The 19,944-nt window shown below is 48.1% G+C and overlaps 1 protein-coding gene across 2 annotated transcripts in view; it reads right to left on the bottom strand.

Moving 5' to 3' along the window:
- The window catches only part of LOC125429788 (metabotropic glutamate receptor 6-like), a 58,348-nt gene extending 38,734 nt beyond the window's left edge, over positions 1 to 19,614 (bottom strand). The window contains exons 1-2 of one of the 2 annotated variants that reach the window (XM_048491246.1): positions 19,329 to 19,614; positions 6,012 to 6,541 (exon numbers count right to left, since the gene is read on the bottom strand). In XM_048491246.1, the coding sequence (XP_048347203.1) occupies positions 6,012 to 6,506 (495 nt within the window). In that variant the 5' untranslated portion in view covers positions 6,507 to 6,541; positions 19,329 to 19,614. The remainder of the gene's footprint in view (positions 1 to 6,011; positions 6,542 to 19,328) is intronic. The other variant, XM_048491247.1, reaches the window with a different exon arrangement.
- Positions 19,615 to 19,944: the final 330 nt, after the last annotated feature.

The following is a 19,944-nucleotide window of genomic DNA, read 5'->3' as shown; positions in this document are numbered from 1 at the left end:
TTGATGAAGAATGCAGACGTAAGAAGTTATGGAAACTATTTCACTCCTGTGAACTTACAGGAAATGAGGTGCTATCAAAGGAGTATCTAGCAGCCAAGAAATCTTACCAGGATCTTCTAAAGGCTAAAAGAAAATTACATCTTATGAAGATTTGGAATAATCTTCACCAAGCCTGTAATTCAAGTGATAGCAGAAGTTTCTGGCGCATCATTAATAGCGTCGGTGAGTCCCATACAGCTGTTAGCTCACAGATTTCAGCTGAAGCATGGAGAGCACACTCTACAGCCATCTAATGTGACCCACAGCTTCTGAATGCTCCAAATGCAATCTTAACAGCTAAGGATTTACCTGGGTGGTCTCCAGTTAGTTGTGACGAGGTAGTCGCCCTCATATCTAATTTAAAACAGGGGGAAGCGCCAGACCCAGATGGCCTTCCACCAGAACTCTTTAAGAGATTTCCAGATTTTTGGCCCCCTATTTTGGCAGCGTTGTTCACTCAAATCAACAACAGTGGATGTATCCCTGAGTCTTGGACCTGGGCCATCAGGTGATCCACTGAATCCATCCAACTATCGGCCAATCAGTCTACTCTCTGTGGCCAGTAAGCAATATGCAAGGTATCTTATGGCACACCTAACTACATGGTCCTCCTCAGTGTTGGGCCCAGAGCAGATAGGATACGCCACCGGTAAATCCGCTCTCGACCACTGTTTGATCTTATATCACCTAACAGAGAAGTATAGCTCCCCCAAGGAGGGGGGCTTTTCATAGCCTTTGTCAGGGTCCCCCTCCAGAGTACCGCGGGGGAGCCCTGATGCCTTCCCTCCAAACCCTACCCGGGGTTCTTGTTCCCGGCCTCACCCCTGTTCTAGGGAGGGGTGGTCAAACAGTGGGGCCTAAACCCCCTCAGGGCCCGCCTGGCCTCTCCACACAGTTCCCCTTGGAGAGCCTGTTCCTCCCACAGGACTCCCCTTTGTTTCCCCGAGGGAGCTTGTTTGCTCCACAAGTCTCCCTGTCACAGAACTGGGGGGCCTGGTTCTCTCCACAGGCCTCCCCCACTCCCCTCCTGTCCCTCAGCTGGCCCTTCCCAACCTCTCCTTCTCCTTCCGCTCTCCAGCCCCTCTCTGCACACCCTTCCTTCTGCCTCCTGTCCCACAACTCTCCCAGCTGCTGCTGTTCTTCTCCTTTTATCCCCTCGCCGCCTCCCACACTCCTTAAAGGGCCCTCTCCTTGCCGGCTCTGCCTTCCTCCAGACCTCCGGGCCCGCCCTGTCATGCCGGACGAGCCCGGGAGGGCCGCATCGCCGGCGCCGTCGGTGGGCCGAGCCGCGAAAGTCCCGCGAGGCTCCCTCCTGGGGAGCGGCCGGCCAGCAAGTCCCTTGGCGGCAGCGCTGAAGCGCTGCGGGGCGTCGCTCCCTTGTCGCCGGGGCGAGCCCGTCCGGCCGTCCCCGGTCGCTGCCTCCCCCTCCGAGCCAGGACTGGCTGCATGGAGGCTTTGTCACAGAGTTGAATTTACGCAAGAGAAAGCCTGCTACAGAGGCCAGCAAGGTGCGGCTAAGCACTGGCTGAGCACAGCTGAAAGCAATTACCACTGCACACAGAAGTTTAACTGTGAGGAAAAACTTTATCACCAGTGCAGATATTTACAGTGCATACAGGAACTCCAACAGCAAACGGGCAGCATGCCCTGCAGCAACAGGTAAACCCTAAGAGCTAGTGCTGGTAAGCAAGCACTGCTTTTATATAACAAGTAACCAATCATAACCAAGAACAGCTGACTGGTTTCAGCTGGTTCTGACAAAGTGCTGGGAGGAGCAGCTGTCAGATTAGATCAGTTTGATCTACTTGTCTGCTCTCAAGATGTGACAGGTATTTTGGATACTGTAACAGGCTTAGTACGGCGGGCGGGCCGGAGCCCGCCGGAGCGTCCAGCGCCGCGCCGCCGGAGGGCTCTCCCGCCCTGACTGTCTGCCGCCGCCCGAAGCCCTCGGCCGCCCAATCCAGCCGCTGGGGAGGCGTCGGGCGTGGCGGCGAGGCGGCCATCGAGTCCGTGGCCAGCGGCGGCGGTAAGTCTGGGAGGGGGGGGCTCGCCGCTCCCGGACAGCCTTCTTGGGCTTGAAACGTGCATTTGATTCTGTCCCCAGAGAACAGCTTTGGAACAAACTGACAACGTTCGGTATAGATCAGAAATTATTGTTTCTTATTCGCCAACTATATTCCTCCACGACTTGTCAAGTTCGGTATGATCGCATTGGCCATTGAACTTTATCAATAATTTCCAACAGAGGAGTTAAGCAAGGATGCAATTTAGCTCCCTTTTTGTTTAACCTCTGTCTAAATGATCTTGCCTCTTATCTGTCCCTGATCAATAACCATGCACCTATTCTGGGACAAAGGACAACCTATCTGCTTCTCTATGCAGACGATGCAGTTTTATTGTCCCGGTCCAAGGTGGGCTTATGAAGACTTCTTCAAGCTTTCACTATGTATTGTGGAAACAATACATTGTTGATAAATTACAAGTCAAAACTTCTCTAAGTCAAAAAAACTTTGCACATGGAAAATAAATGGCATGTCAATTGAACAGGTTTACTCATTTAGATATCTAGGAATCACTTTCTGAAATGGTCCTCTCACATCCACACGGCTTTAAATACAACCCAAACCAAAGTGCTCGCAATATCAAGATTTTTTTACACCAAAGGCAGACAGTTTTTTCCAGCTGTGATGAAAGTTTTTCAGTCTAAACTACTGCCCCAGTTACTTTATGTTTTTCTGTTTTGTTTTCCGTCACTTACTGGGTCTTCCAAACCCGGTAACATACCAAGTCCTTTGCTTAGAAACTGGAGTTAATATGATCTCCTCTCGGGTTTGGCTTTCAGTGTTTAAATTTTGGCTTCGCCTTCACTTCAGAGTATCTTCGAGCAACTTGACATACTTCCTGCTAAGTGACCATTTTAACTCTATTTGGCACACTACAATTTTCAGCCAAATTAAAAACATAGGAATCCCATTTGAGCAACTTCTCCTGTTAGACGAAAGACAAGCATTCAGGGTTCTGAAACAGCGAAGCCTTTGATATTGAAGGGCAGCTGCTCATTGGTCGTATGGCATTCTGACACCTTTACTGGGCCTTATGCCTAAATACATGAGCAACTTGACCACTCCTCATCTTCACAGATTTTTTTATGCTAGCTTGACTGAACATACTATCAACTGCTCAAACAAGGGGTAGATACCATAACATTCCATGGGAGAGCAGAGTTCCTGTACTGCCGGTCGGCCTGAAATGACAGAACATGTGCTTCTTCACTGCAATGACTCAGTGGATCTTCGCTCTTTTTTTCTCAAAGCTATTTTGAAAAGGAAACCAGTGAAATCAGATAGGGATACAGTATTGCATTTGCAGAGTGATCACCATCCATATACCACAGAGTTGCCAAGTTTTTATATAAAGTCTTTGGTCACAGAGATAAATCTATGTATTAGTTTTAGCCACTCAGTTTTAATCCATCTTGGTACCTCGGTTTTCATCAGTAATCAGTTCGGCAGCAGTCGGCGAAAACTGAAACCAACGAAAACTGAGGTACCATGTACCTTGTACCATGTATGCCATTTATTGACGTGGAATTGACAGGCAAAAGCTGACGAAAACCGAGGTGATCGATGACAACTGAGTCAATTTTTTCGCACAACAGCCCAACAAAAACCGAAACCGACGAAAACTGACGGCAACGATAACCGAGGTTCCACTGTATATTGGTATTACTTTGTTTCTGCCATTAAAGGTTTGTTTGAATAGAAAAGTACCCTCAATGTATAGAGCTCCCAGAAAAGTACCTTCAACGTATATCTGCACCCTCAATGTATAGAGCTACCTCACACACCATAGAGCTACCTCACACACACACACACACACACACACACACACACACACACACACACACGAGAAAACTGTCAGAAATGTTATCCTCTGTCCTATCTAGTTCATCCCCGATCATCCAGAGGCACTTGGGTACCATTTAACCCCATCCGTTGCTCCTTAGTATCTTTTTATGCAGGCTGGGCTCAGTATGTTTTCCATTTATCAAACAGTGAAATCTGAGCAAATGGACCACAGCCTTTTGGGGGGCTGGTCCTTAAACAGTTCTCCCCCATCTTCCCACTGTGAAACTCCTTCCCAAAAGAGCCCTGCCCAAGCCTTGGTTTTAGAACATACTAGCATATTTTTAATTTAAACAGACCACTAGGGTGTAAGATCACATATGTGCCTTACTCAATTTTATAGGATTTTAGTGCACCCAGAGATAGATAGATAGATAGAGAGAGAGAGAGAGAGAGAGAGGGAGGGAGGGAGGGAGGGAGGGAGAGAGAGAGAGAGAGAGAGAGAGAGAGAATGAGAATATATATCTAGTTTGGGCGAGAAATCATATATATAAATAAGTAGCAGACCTGTAAATCCCCCCGCTGTTTCCCCAAATATCACTTTCTATTCATTCTCCCACATTTGTGTACCAATGTTGTACAAACATACACCATTGGCACACACAGTTTCCCCCCTTTCTCAAGTTTATGGGTGAAATCATCATCATCAGGCTAGTACATGTTAATCCCTCTCTTCCTCTAAATGGCTGAGGGTGCCGTCCATGATTCTCCCTTTCCCATTTTATCCTGAGAAGAACTTTAGACTGAGAAAGAAAGAATGACTGAAGGCCAAGCTAGACACGATGGCCCACAAGGATGGGCAGCCATATGTTAGTTGCTGTTGCCCTATGAGCAATGCCCATCCCTGCAAAAGTGCTACAGGGTCCAATTCTGGTCTGGACCAGGGCACAGAGGGAGGAGGGGCTATTTCCGACCAAATAGCACCCTGGGCACCATTTTGATTTGAGGAAATACCGTAATGCCGATGGGGAGGCAGGAACTTCTCCCTCTGGCCGTGGTCTCAACCACGGTCAGTTCCCATAGAGAAGCAGGGTTCCCAACCTCCAGGTGGGGCCTGAAAATTGCCCAGAATTACAACTGATCTGCAGATGACAGATATTTGTTCCTTGTTCCTTTGGAGGGTGGAGCCTATGGCATTACGTCTCACCAAGGTCCCAGTGCTTCCCAGACTCCACCCCCCCCCCGGCTCTATGGGAATTCCCAGCCTGGAGTTGGCAACTGTATAGGGAGGCTACGACAACCGTCATATCTACTCTGGCCCTCAGTCAAGACACCTCAGTAAGATTTTATAACTGAAGGGGGATTTGAATCTGGATCTGACAGATCCTACTCCAGGGGTCCCCAACCTTTTTAAGGCTGCAGGCATGTTTGGAATTCTGACATGTCATGGTGGACACAGCAATGGCTGCCACAAGGGGCAGAGCCAGCCACAAAATGGTTGCCACAGCTTAATTTCAGTAATACAGAGCAGATCACTGTGGTGTGGTGGTAGCTACTGCCAAAGAAACATTTTTTAAAACATGCACAGCCGATGAAGAAGAAGAGTTTGGATTTATATCCCCCCTTTCTCCCCTGCAGGAGACTCAAAGGGGCTTACAATCTCCTTGCCCTTCCCCCTCACAACAAACACCCTGTGAGGTAGGTGGGGCTGAGAGAGCTCCGAGAAGCTGTGACTAGCCCAAGGTCACCCAGCTGGTGTGTGTGGGAGTGTACAGGCTAATCTGAATTCCCCAGATAAGCCTCCACAGCTCAGGCGGCAGAGCTGGGAATCAAACCCGGTTCCTCCAGATTAGATACACGAGCTCTTAACCTCCTACGCCACTGCTGATCAGGTCTTTAACAGTCCAGAATCTTGGCAAATGCCCTACCTGGCCTGAAACTCCTCCTAAAAACACTTGGTTGGGGTTCCCTGTCCTACTCCAACTATTACACCACTCTCCCCCTCCCGATAAGTCCATACTGTCCTCTGCTCTAATGACCTCTGTCGCCCAGTATGAAGAACCCACACAGCCAACCCATTGTTGCCACCTGGAAGCGTTGCTTGCAAGGTCTTTCCCTGTTACTCACAGCAAAAAGGCGAAGAACGTTGGCCACCATGATAGAGACAGAGCTGGCTGAGGCCCCGATGACAGCAACGACGCGCTCAGGTTTGGAAATGATGGGCGGCTCACCGTTGGAGCAGCGCACGTCGGACGTGTCCTTCTGGATGAGCGCCTGGACAAAAGTCAGCGACTGCTCCAAGGCGTAGGTGTCACGAGAGCAGGTATCCAGGATGCGGGCTCCCAGCGTCATGTTGGGAAGGAGGTCGGGGTCACTATTGATCTGGTCCAGAGCGTAGAGCATGGCTTCCATCCGGTGTATCCCCTTCTCTTTCTTCACTTCGCCGCAGGGCACTCCAGCCGGGCCACGGGAGTGCACAGGGAACAGTCCCCCTAGCGTGATGTCCCCTTCGATCCTGATCGAGTGTGGCTGCGTCGCTTGGTGGCCATAAACCCCGCATGGGGTCGGGCCCAAGGTCCACAGCGACCATATCCAAAACAGGGGGAAATTGGCAGAGTTCATGGTGCGTCTTGCTGGGATCCTGTAACGCTCACAGCCTGGGAATTGGAAGAAAACAGGCTTACAGTGAGAGGATCTACCCAGGGTTTCCAACTTCCAGGAGGGAACCTGGAGTTTTCCCAGAATTACCACGGACCTCCAGATTACAGAGGAAATGGAGGAAATGGCAGCTTCATCCCTGTAGCGCGCTAAGAGAGGAAACGGTCAGGGCAAGATTTCTTGTCTTTTGCCTCAGGCGCTATTCCCCCCCACCCCATCCCCACGCCACTGCCTGATCCCCTTCCTCTTGCCTGCCCCCTGTGCTTCTTGCTTCCTCTGCTGAAAGTGAGAGCACTTCTGGCGTGACTTTTGTGACAGAACAGGGCAAGAGCCATTATTGGCCATTCTGTCTGTCTTGTTAGATCTGCGATGGCCCATTCACACATGCAAGTCATCCCTTAAGACAGTGATGGCAAACCTTTGGCACTCCAGATGTTATGGACTACAATTCCCATTAGCCCCTGCCAGCATGGCCAATTGGTTTCAGCAAGAACTCCTCACCACTTAAGTGCCGAACACGGATTCATCCCGGTTCTGGCACACACTCCCCCCCCCCCCATCCCACGTTTTTTCAGAACCTGCATTGAAGTGCACCTTTTTCCCCAATCATGCTCCGAAGCTGGATCGGTGGGGAGAAACAGGGGACAGACGCAGCTTATTCTTCCTGCCCTTCAAACCTTCCAGCGAATCAGAGTGCAGCAGGCTGTGCGCAGAGCACACCCAACCTTTTTTTGTACTGTGCTGGGCGTGGCTACGAAGGAACATAAATAGGAAACTACGGTATAATGATTTTGATAAATTGTTTATGCGTGGCTCCGTTCGAATGTAAAAACGAGAATGACATGAATTTTCAATCAGGGGCGGAGTAGTGTTCCCGCTCCAGCACAACAGCCAATCAGAAGGCGGGGAAATTCTGCCTACGCATCTACGTAACAACATAGCTGCGCAAAAAAAGAAGTTTTTAAAAAGTTCCCGTCCCAACACAACACAACAGCCAATCAGGACGAGGAAGAACAGACCCGCCGAGCAGATTGCGTGTGTGTGAGGAGTGTTACATTGCTGTACACCGCCCAGAGCCCTTCGGGGGTGGGCGGTTTAAAATCTAATAAATAAATAAATAAATTGCTTGAATCCGCGATAGACATCGAGGTCTTCACTAAACACACAGTCAAACACCTCCTTCCCAATATTTCCAGGTATTTTCCCACCCAGAGTTGGCAATCCGAGGGCCAAGGTTTGAAAGGGGAATGAGCTCAGTGCATGTATGCAGTGGGGGGGGAGGGGGGGAGGGCTTAATCAGGAGCTAGTCTTTTTAGACAGAATCTTTGGGAGAAGCGGGAAGCATGTGCTGAAATAACGCAAATTGTGAGGTGGAGCAGAGAGGGAAGAAAACAGGCGTTCTCTGCGGCTTCAGAGGTTTGCAGCAGGAAAATGCTTTGGGGTCCAATTCATACGTCCTCCCTCCAGGCATGGCTTTTGTTAAGATGATGCCCCATTTCCCAGGCATTCAAGCTGCAGTCGTTCATCTTTAGGGGATGCGGTGCTTTCATCAGGCTGCACTTTAATGGCTACGGTCTCTGCTGGGAGCAAAACAGTTTCATGGGTGTATTTGCTGGAGATCTGAACCACACCATTACGGATGTGCACCGCAGCCGCTCCCAATCCTTTTTTGGGAAATTTTTTATTTTAGTTAATATTATGTCATGTTTTTGAATTACAGTTAGGGGGCTGTGCAATCCTGTCCTATGAACTCACACCCCAAAGTGCTTTCTTGGCATTTTTTTAAAAAAATAGGACAGTATATTGGGACCGAGTGCAGAGTGAGTGTCTGCAGCAGTCCTGCTTTGCAAATGTTTATTTGTCTTTGACTTAACAACCTTTGTGCCCAAACAAACCAACTTTTCCCTCTCATATTTAGCCTGCTGGGCTTCCCAGTCTTCAAGACCTGGAAACCATTTTTTCCCCAGTACAATTCTTCTGAGCAATGACTGTAGTGATGAAAAGAGCAGAGCAGAGATGGTTTCCCATTGCCTGCCTCTGCATAGTGATCCCGGGTTTTCTTGGAGGTTTCCCGTCCACTACACCAGTGATGGCCAACCTCTTCGAGACCAAGTGCCCAAATTGCAACCTAAAACCCACTTATTTATCACAAAGTGCCAGCACGGCAATTTAACCTGAATACTGAGGTTTTAGTTTAGAAAAAAATGGTTGGCTCCAAGGCACGCGTTACTCAGGAGTAAGCTTGGTGAAGCAACCGTGCAACACTTCAAATGGGTGAATCATGATCCTAGGAGGGTCTACTCAGAAGCAAGCCCCATTGCCAGCAACCGAGCTTACTCCCAGGTAAAGGATCAAGCCCAGGCCAGCCTAGATGTGTGTGTGGGGGGGTGTGATTTTCCACCCCCTCCCACATGATGAACTCTGTGTCCGCGTGCCCACAGAGAGGGCTCTGAGTGCCACCTCTGGCACCCGTGCCATAGGTTCGCCACCACTGCACTACACTAACCAGGGCTGACCTTGCTCAGCTTCCAAGATCTATTGAGACTGGGCTAGTTCAGGCCAGGCAGATTTACACACGAGATGAGCAGAGGTGGTTTCCCGTTGCCTGCCTCTCCATAGTGATCCCGGGTTTTCTTGGAGGTCCCCAGTCCAAGTACGACCAGGGCCAACCCTGATTAGCTTCCACCATCTGATGAGATTGGGCTGGAGCACATGAAGGAACTCTTGTACAGAAGTCGTGTTCACAGATTTGGAGAGGGATGTGGCTCAGAGTGTCTGCTTTGCTTGCCAAAGGTCCTGGGTTCAACCTCCAGCATCTCCAACTAAAAGGACCAGGTATTAAGCAATGTGAAAGACTCTGCCTGGGACCCTGGAGAGCCACTGCCCGTCTGAGTGACAGTACTGACTTTCCTGGGCCAAGAGTCTGGTTCAGCATGAGCCAGTAGCATGAGTATTCATGCAGGATATGGAATACTATGGTAAAGAGGTCAATATCATCAGATCTCGAAAGCTAAGCAGGCTCAGTACATAGAAGGGAGAAGTGTGATTGGTGTTTGGAATATGCTGCCACAGGAGGTGGTGATGGCCACTAACCTGGATAGCTTTAAAAGGGGCTTGGACAGATTTATGGAGGAGAAGTCGATTTATGGCTACCAATCTTGATCCTCCTTGATCTGAGATTGCAAATGCCTTAACAGACCAGGTGATCAGGAGCAACAGCCGCAGAAGGCCATTGCGTTCACATCCTACATGTGAGCTCCCAAAGGCACCTGGTGGGCCACTGCGAGTAGCAGAGAGCTGGACTAGATGGACTTTGGTCTGATCCAGCTGGCTTGTTCTTATGTTCTTATGTTCTTAACACCAAGGAAGGCTCTGCAGAAGGAAGCAATGGCAAACCACCTCTGCTTCACACGGGGATCGCCATAAGTTGGTTGCAACTTTTAAAAATATTTTAATTGATTTTTTTTATCCCTATATAAACACACAGCAAAATAGAAAATTATCGAAAAACCATTAAACCATACAACAAACAAAACAATTCCATGGATCTTAATGTTCAATTAAATATAGATATGATACAAATGTGAGAGAGGCCCTTTCATCTAACTTATTTTATCTAATGTTCTGCTATTTAATTATTTAATTAACACCCACTGGTGTGCATCAAATAAACAATTACTTATAGCCTTGACTGCTAACCCAATAATATATTAACCTATTCATTTAGTTCCTCTGTAAAATTAGATTCAAATCTCCACTAGTCTTGATTGATTTCACAGCTGCCAGATCTTTAGCTGGCTGTTGTCGGCCTTTCAGTACAATTTGAGCCTCACCCGTAGGCCGCCCGGGATGTTGTCATAGATCAGTGTAGTATTCGTGTTGTTGTTATTTTTAAGTATTCGTCCACATATTTAAAAATTCACCCACGTGAAACAGTTCATCCACATATTAAAAAATATAATTCCCACTTCTCTATTGTCTATTTCTCTCTTTCTCACAATACTAGAACCAGGGGGCATACATTGAAAATGCTGTGGGGAAGAATTAGGACTAATAAAAGGAAACGCTTCTTCACGCAACGTGTGATTGGTGTTTGGAATATGCTGCCACAGGAGGTGGTGATGGCCGCTAACCTGGATAGCTTTAAAAGGGGCTTGGACAGATTTATGAAGGAGAAGTCGATCTTTGGCTACCAATCTTGATCCTCTTTGATCTGAGATTGCAAATGCCTTAGCAGACCAGGTGCTCAGGAGCAGCAGCAGCAGCAGAAGGCCATTGCTTTCACCTCCTGCATGTGAGCTCCTGGCTAACTCATGTGGGTCAGCCATGAAAGAAAGCAGAGAGCTGGACCAGATGGACTCCCATCCCGATCCACACATTTTGTTCCATGTTCCATAACCTCAACCAAACACATTGTCTTGATCCCTCCACTACAAGAATCCAAGATTTGGCCATCACAGAAGCAGAGAATCTGACTTTTTCCTCCCACATTTCTGTATCTGGGCTTTGTTCAGCTTTCCGACTGGTCACACCTGTCAACCTTGGAAAACATTGAATCAATACAATCAATCAATCAATCATGAGAGAGACAGACAGAGACAGACAGACAGAGACAGACAGACAGACAGACAGACAGACAGAGACAGACAGACAGAGACAGACAGACAGAGACAGACAGACAGAGACAGACAGACAGAGACAGACAGACAGAGACAGACAGACAGAGACAGACAGAGAGACAGACATGTGAGCATACATATATGTATATGTGTATATGTATATGTATATGTATATGTATATGTATATGTGTATATGTATATGTATATGTATATGTATATATATGTATATGTATATGTGTATATGTATATGTATATATATATATGTATATGTGTATATGTATATGTATATGTATATGTATATGTATGTGTATGTGTATATGTATATGTGTATATGTATATGTATATGTATATGTGTATATGTATATGTGTATATGTATATGTATATGTATATGTGTATATGTATATATATATATATGTATATAGAGTGAGTATAGACATGGTGCATATGTGCATGCATATGCATATACATATGCATATGCATATGTATGTATGTATGCATATACATACATGCATACGCATACGTGCATATGCATATGCATTACGTATACGTACATGTACATGCATATGCATATACATATGTATACATGTGCATATGTATGTACGTATATGCATATGCATATGTATACGTATGTGCATGTGCATATGTGTATGTGTATATGCATATGCATACGTATATGCATATGCATATGTGACATGCATATGACATGTATATATACATATACATGTATATGTGCATGTATGCATACGTATATGTATATGTGCATGTATGTATTAGTATTAGCGTATGTATTATTATTACATGTATACGCATATGCAGACATGTACATGTGCATATACATACGCATACGTGCATACGCATACGTATACGCATATGCATGTGCATGCATATGCATACGCATACGCATGCATATGCATGCATATACATACGTATACATGCATACGTATTACGCGTATTGCTGCATACATGCATACGCATATTATTACGCATATGCATAAGGCATGCATTACGTATTACGTATTATTACGTGCCATGACATGTACATGCATACGTATATGACATATACGTATATGCGTATTACGCATGCTGCATACGTACGCGGCATGCATACGTATTGCGCGGCATACGTATATTACGCATACGTATTACGTGCATACGTATTACGCATACGTATTACGTATTACGTATTACGCACATGTGCATGTGCATACGTATGTATTACATTACGCATATGCATATGCATACGCATATGCATACGCATACGCATACGTATGTACGTATTACGCATGCGTATATGCATATGCATATGCATGCATACGTGCATATGCATTACGTATTACGCATACGTATGTACGCATGCGTATGTATGCATTACGCATGTACGTATGTATGTATGTATTACGTATATGCGTATACGTGATATGTCAACGCATATATATACGCATACGTGCATATGCATACGCATATATATTATTATTACGCGTACATGCATATGCATACGTATATGCATTGCATACGTACATGTGCATGGCGTATTACGTACATTATTATTACGCATACGCATACGCATACGCATTACGCATTACGCATACGCATGTACATGCGCATACGCATACGCATATGCATTACGTATTGACATACGCTACGCATTACGTGCATGCATTACGCATATTATTATTATTACGCATGCGCATTACGCATACGCATTACCACGTAATGCGTACACGCATACGCATACGCATACGCATACGCATACGCATACGTATGCATTACGTGACATGCGCATTACGTGACATGCATATTATTATTTATTACGCATGCATACCATTATTACATATACGCATACGCATACGTGATACGTATACATATTATTACATGCATATGCATACGCATTACGTATTATTATTACGATACGCGTACATGCATTACGCATACGCATAATGCATGTACGCATGCAGACATGCAGACATGACATGTGCATACGTGACATGATACGTACATGCATTATTACGCATACATACGCATATTATTATTACGTATTACGTATTATTATTACGCATATGGCTGCATTACGCATTACGCATTATTATTACGTGCGGCATTATTATTATTATTATTATTATTATTATTATTATTATTATGATATTATTATACGCTATTATTATTATTATTATTATTATTATTATTATTATTATTATTATTATTATTGCTATTAATATTATTATTACTAACTCCCCAAAACGCATTTGTGAAATTGTCAGGAAGAATTCCAATAACGCTATTCAGCTAAGCAAACAGAAATTCAGCTGGTTGCAACTGGACCACATAACTGTTTCGATCGTCTGAGGCCCCTGTCGCGAACCTCCGGGCAACTGAACCCCAGTGTGGCAAACTTCCTTGTCTCAATCCACTAACGTACCACGCTGGTGAGTTGCTGCGCACCCACTGCTCTTGCCCCCCATCCTTCCCCGGTTAGTTATTAGCATGTCAGGCATGCGCCTGATGCCACGGCATTTGCGTCCAGATGATGCGATTCCCCCTGTCAGCACTTGGACATTTTGTCTCACTCGTCGCAGTTTCAAAAGGCTTAAAGCGATAGTCTGGCGGGCCCCTTAGAGACAAATGGGTTTATTGGGGAGTCAATGGTGCTCTTGGGTGCATCTGGGAAACGCTGGACATATGGCTGGCTTGGAGGGAAGAGAAGGGAGACATAGTTCAGCAGCCGGCCCTTAGTGCTCTTACGGCTTCCAGCGGGGCTGTGCACTTTGCAGTGGGGCCTCCCTGCATTTCCGTGTTTACGCACGAGAAGCTGCCCGCTGTTTTCCTGAGCCCAGCTGCCATTTTGCCTACTCCCTGAGGAGAATGTGTCCGGGTTGGGGTGGTGGTTTGCTTCCTGCTTCTTAATTTTTTTGAATGGTCATCCCTTGGATTTATTGCTCCTGAGATAGATCAAAAGTGTTTTGATTAAAAAACTAAAAGGGGCCTTATTGATCCCTCGGAAATACCAGCAGGACTGAGCAGGGGAAGGCAGGGAGGAGCAGAGAAGCCGAAGGAAGCACGACGCAGACTGCTCTGCTCCACTTTTCCTGCACAGGCGAGGGGAAATTGGAATATGTGAACTTTTCTGATCTGGGGCGTGGTGAGTTCTGAAGAGGGCAAACATGTGCACAATTGAGAATCTGACCCAAAGGCTATGTAGGTTTGACCCCAAACATGCACAAAAGGCCGCAGAGCACTTGCTGTTCAGGGAGGAGGTTTAATTCTCAAAACCTCCAAAGATCTCAGGTAGAGAGAGCTGTGTGTGTAAAGTGCTGCCAAGTCGCAGCGCACTGATGGCAAACCAGTAGAGTTTTCAGTGCGAGACACTAACGGAGGTGGTTCGCCGTTCCCTTCTTCTGCACAGCAGCCATGATATTTCTTGCCTCCCACAATCAAAGTGTAACCCCTATGTTCAGAATGGGTTGACCCAGAAAGGGGTGGAGACTCAAAGCAGCAGAAGGCTGCAAAAATTGGTGAAGTTGGAGGAAGCAAGGCTACCAGGCTGGGACCTTGAATTGATTCTTTATAAGCTCTTAACACCTTGTTTAAGGTAACTGCAAAGTTGTTGGGAACTAGTGGGAAGGGAGTTGTTTATTTTTGCTATATTTGTAAATGTTAGAATTTATTGTTTCAGGGCTTGCTATGTATGTAGTTGATGGGAGTTCGTTTGGGGACCTTCATCATCTTGGATCCCATTCACCAAGCCTCTGAAGTCTTCATAAGCCAACCACCAGCAGGAAGAATTGGACTTGGCATTTATCAGTAGATTGTCAAGATAAGGACTTGAAATGCAACCTAGAAGGACTGTAAATTGTTAATGTTAAATGTTAATGTTAAAAGTGTTATTTGTTAAGGAAGTAAACCATTTTGTTTTAAAATTTAGTTCTTTGCAACTCCTTCCAAGTTCTGCCCCACAGAACCCACAGTTAGAGGTTACACAAGCACAACCCTTAGTAGCTTTTGCGATCTGAGCATCATGTGCTTGCCTCTTTCTGGGGCGCTGATGCCAGCCAGAGCAGGCGACACGGGGTCCCAGACGTCCATGGACAAAAAGATGGCAGCAGTTGCCGGCCCAGGCCGACAGCCACAAATATCGGATCATCATTTTGAGCGCTGCAGCATGTGATTTATTTACCTTTTTCTGGTGCTCCGACTGCAGCTGAACAGCAGCCGATTAAAGCTCAAAGGGGCATGCCTCCCTCCGCGGCGAAAAGGGATTGGTGCCAAAGCTGGGCTGGGATAATAGCTGCGTGCATCAGCCAGCGGGTAGCGAGCGCATCTCTGGGGATCAGTCTGGAGGGCGGGGTAGGAGCTCGAGGGTCCTTTCCTCTCAAACAGGATTAAGATGACTGGTTGCGCAGGTTGAAATGCGGGGAGAGGGGAGGAGAAGGGATACCCCCACAGTCTTAGACCCTCAGAGGGAGCGAACACATTAGGTAGCCAGAAGGGGGGGGGAGGAGCAAGGGCACGTTATGATGCTGTGGGCATTGGGCCAGTCCCATTCTGACAAGCCACGTGGCGGACCCTGAACAAGATCACCTCATTCATACATCTGGATGATAACGTGTAGTACAGGGGTGATTTATGCCAGCCGTCGGTCTGGCTCTCCTGATCTTTCTAGCCGAAGAGAGCGAAAGCGAAAGCACGGGTATCTCATTTTAGAGGTCTGAATCTTCCACATGAATCTGCCTTATAGAAGAAGAAAGAGAGTTTGGGGCATATACCTCGCCTTTCTCTCCTGTAAGGAGTCTCAAGGTGGTCTACAAACTCCTTTCCCTTCCTCTCCCCACAACAGACACCTTGTGAGGAAGGTGGGGCTGAGAGAGTTCAGAGAGAACTGTGACTGGGCCAAGGTCACCCAGAGGCTTCATGTGGAGGAACGGGGAAACAAATCCTGTTCACCAGATAAGAATCTGCCACTCATGTGGAGGAGGGAAAGTCAAACCCCGGTTTTCCAGATTAGAGTCCACCACTCTTCACCACACTGGCTTTGCATGCCAGATTAGCAGATGCATGGGAGAGAGGTCTTTCAGTGGCTACTACTAGCCATGGCGACGAAAGGGAATGGAGTGGTGAAGTTGGGTGGCACTCTCAGAAGATGCTCAGGGTGACCCACCAGGCCTGAAGCAGATGCCATAAGAGGCCAGGTAGGGCCATACTGATCCAGTCAAGTTTGAAAGTCACAGTGCTCTTTCTGGAGCGCTGCCAAACTGACCTAGCTACAGCGATTCATGCAACGACCATGTCTAGATTGGACTACTACACCTTGCTCTTTGCAGGGCTACCCTTGGGCCTGATCTGGCCTGATCCAGTGGAGGCACATTCAATGGTGCTCCGCCAGCTGCATTGGCTCTGGGTGGAGTACTGAATCAAGTTTGAGGTTTTGGCGTGCGCGCGCGCGCACACGCACACGCACACACACACACACACACACACACACACACACACACACACACACACACTGACTATGCCACATGATCTCAGAGGCATGCCCCCACCCCAGGGGACCCCTTACAAAGTTGCAGAGGAGATTGGGCTAGACAGCCACACCCGAATTCTCTGCATGAGCTCTTGGTGCACATCTCTGAGATTTTGTGCATTGCTTTGGCAGCACCCCTGAAGAGATCGCTATCCTGTTTGGATTCCCATCATGCGGTTGGGCTCACCCTGCCGTTGGGGCGGGGCCTGACCACTCAGTGTTACTTCTGCTCTGCTGCCCTCCGTAGACTGGCTTTTGATCCGATTTGCTATCTGGGGTGAGCCCTGTTCCATTTTCTGCCTTGGGTCAGATGTGTAAACACACAAAAGTGTTAGGAGGTTGTCTGTTGGGTGGCAGCATCACAGAAACCCTTTACCCCTTTCTCCTTCCGTTTGCATATCTGCGAAGTGCGAAGGAGAAAGAAGGATTCCTGTGTCCACCCTTCTTAGGCAAACTGAACACATGAAGCTGGTATAGACTGACCTCTTTGGTCCACTGAACGAGTACTGTCTACTGCTCGGATTAGAAGTGGCCAGCATGGTAGAATGGTTAAGAGCAATGGACGCTACTCTGGAGAACCAGGTTTGATTCCCCACTCCGAGGTTCCTGCTGGTGACCGTGGGCCAGTCGCAGTTCTCTCAGAACTCTCTCGGCCCCACCTGCCTCACAAGGTGGGGAGAGGAAGGGAAAGGAGTTTGTCAGCCTTGTTGAGTTTCTTTACAGGGGAGAAAGGAGGGCTATAAATCCAAACTCCTTCTCCTCCTTCCACACCCCCTTCCTCCTTATCCCCACTGGAGATGCCGGGGATGGAACCTGGGACCTTCTAAATGCCAAGCAGATGCTCCGAGACCACTGAGCTGCAGCCCCTCCAGACATCTGTCTGGGGCAGAGACAGAGAAATCGAAGCAGGGGGCAGATTCATATCCCGCCTTTCTCTCCTGCAAGGATGCTCAGGGCAGCTTGCAAACGCCTTCTCCCTTCCTCTCCCCACTGCAAGCACCTTGTGAGGTAGGTGGGGCTGAGAGAGTTCTGAGAGAACTGTGGCTAGTCCGAGGTCACCCAGCAGGCATCCTGTGTAGGAGCGGGGAAACAAATTCAACGCACCAGATAAGAGTCTGCCTCTCATGTGGAGGAGTGGGGAACCAAACCCGGTTCTCAAGATTGGAATCCACCTGCTCTTAACTACTCTACCACGCTGGCTCAAGAAGGAAACACTAGATGTAAATCCTGCCCCAAACCTCTTTCTGTTCTGGGTGCCCAAGCGGTGCCAAACACCTCTGTGGGGAAAACCGGCGACTGGGCTCGGGTCTTTGTGGAAAAGGCATCTGTTTCAGGACTAGCCAAACACCCCCTCCTCCCATGCTAAGTCCTACTGGGTGTGTAAAGTTCTCCTGGGGAAACCTCGTTGAAATGAATGGGAGCTGGTCGAGAGCATCTCCATGCTGGACTAGTAATAAGGTTAGAGAATTTCGGAGATTAATACATTCAATAATCCGAAGGGTTTTAAAGATGGATGTACAATGGAGGCCGGAGGCTTTTTTGCTGGGATTCATGGATGGGACTTTGGAAAGAGAACACGGGACTTTGTTTTTATATGTGACAACAGGGGCAAGAATAATATATGCACAAACACGGAAAACTCCCGCTGTCCCTACAATTGAAGCCTGGCGGGTGAAGGCACCACTAGAGTGAGCAGAGATGGCTACGTTCATTTCATTGCTTAAAGCAAGGAACTTAAGCACATTTTTGGACAACTGGAAATCTGGAATAGATAATATAGATAAACAAGAAAACTGAGCTGGCGGCTTTGAAGGTTAACAGACTTCTAGAATGCGATTTACTAGAGAAAAGGACAGTGTTAATTAATTTATCAGTAATGCCTGTACAGATGCAACTTCACCTAGGGATTGACAAAGACCAAGAGGTACATCTTTCAGAATTAATACTTGATGCAGATGAAATTGGGAGTCCTGATCACAAGTATATCCGTCCTGACTTATCTTTTCTGTCCCGATCTGTGTTGTTAAACTGTTTTAGGTAAGAATTTTTTTAAAAAATTGAATCACGAGAGTATCTCCATGGAGACTGTCCAGAACTACACCCGGTGGATCGGGTCCCTGTGGGCCTCCATTTTGGCCATCCTTAATGTTATTGTTATTCATAATAATAATAATAATATTTCTGCACTCTCCCTCTCGCCTGGGGTTTCCCCTCCTTTCGACTTGCAGAGTCCCTTTTACCCACTTTCCAGCCATCCTTCCGGTTCTGACAAAGGCAGACGGAGCCAGCGTATTTTTAAATTGTGGGGCAGAAGGTGGGATTTCAACAGGTGCAGCTGTTCTCCCCCCCCCCCGCCCCGCCCCGCACACTTCTAGGCGATTCGCGTCTCTTGCCTCGTCCTGGGAGGCGTTCTGCGTGCCAGAGCTCAAAGCACGTGCAGAGTGCAGTTCCATCCCCTCGAGGTGGGGAGGTCGGTGCTCCCAGGCAGGCACAGCCGAGCCCCCGCCCGCCCTTGTCTGCCAACCGAGAGATGCTCCCCCAACCGGCACTGAATCTCGTCCAGGGGCAACCGGAGCGCACGCGCTCTGCTTAAGCTCAGAGGATCTCTCGCTTCCCGTCCCTGCATCCCTCTTTGGGGCTGAGAGACTTACCTGACCCAGCCGGGCTGCCCGGCGGCCGTCGCCTTCCCTGCAGATCCGGCGGGGTCTCTGCCCGGCATCTCCGGCGCGCCCCTCCTTCTGCCCAGCCGGACGGGGGGCGCCCGATGGACGGGCGGGCGGGCGGGCGGACGAACGGACGGACGGCCTTAGAGCTGGCAGCGAAAAGACGGCGGGGAAATCCGCCGGGCAAATCCTGGCGCGTGAACGCAGCCGGCGGGGGAGAGGATTGGAGCGCGCGGGCGGGCGGGCGGGCGGGCGGGGGCAGCCCGGGACTGAGCATCCCTCCTTCCCAGCCCCCCCTCCCCAGCCGGGCATCAGCAGCCATGCCAGCCAGCCCGCCGGAGCTTTCCGCTCTGCCTCTTCATGCACGCCCCTCCCCCAACCCCCCCTCCCCCATTTCCCCTTCCCTTCTAACTCTTTTTCTTCTTCTCCCTCTTTGCCAGCTGAGGATACCTGGCTGGGAAGGGCGCAGGCAGCGTCCCTGGTAGGCGGTTGCCAACCTCCAGGGGGGATCTGGAGATCATCTGGTAGATCCCTCAGGCAACAGCGTTCAGTTCCCCTGAAGGGAAAAGGCAACTTCAGAGGGGGGACTTTATGGCCACACATC

This window comes from Sphaerodactylus townsendi, linkage group LG03, assembly GCF_021028975.2.
Source record: "Sphaerodactylus townsendi isolate TG3544 linkage group LG03, MPM_Stown_v2.3, whole genome shotgun sequence".
Lineage (NCBI taxonomy): Eukaryota > Metazoa > Chordata > Lepidosauria > Squamata > Sphaerodactylidae > Sphaerodactylus > Sphaerodactylus townsendi.
This window is presented reverse-complemented; position numbering and strand designations above follow the sequence as displayed.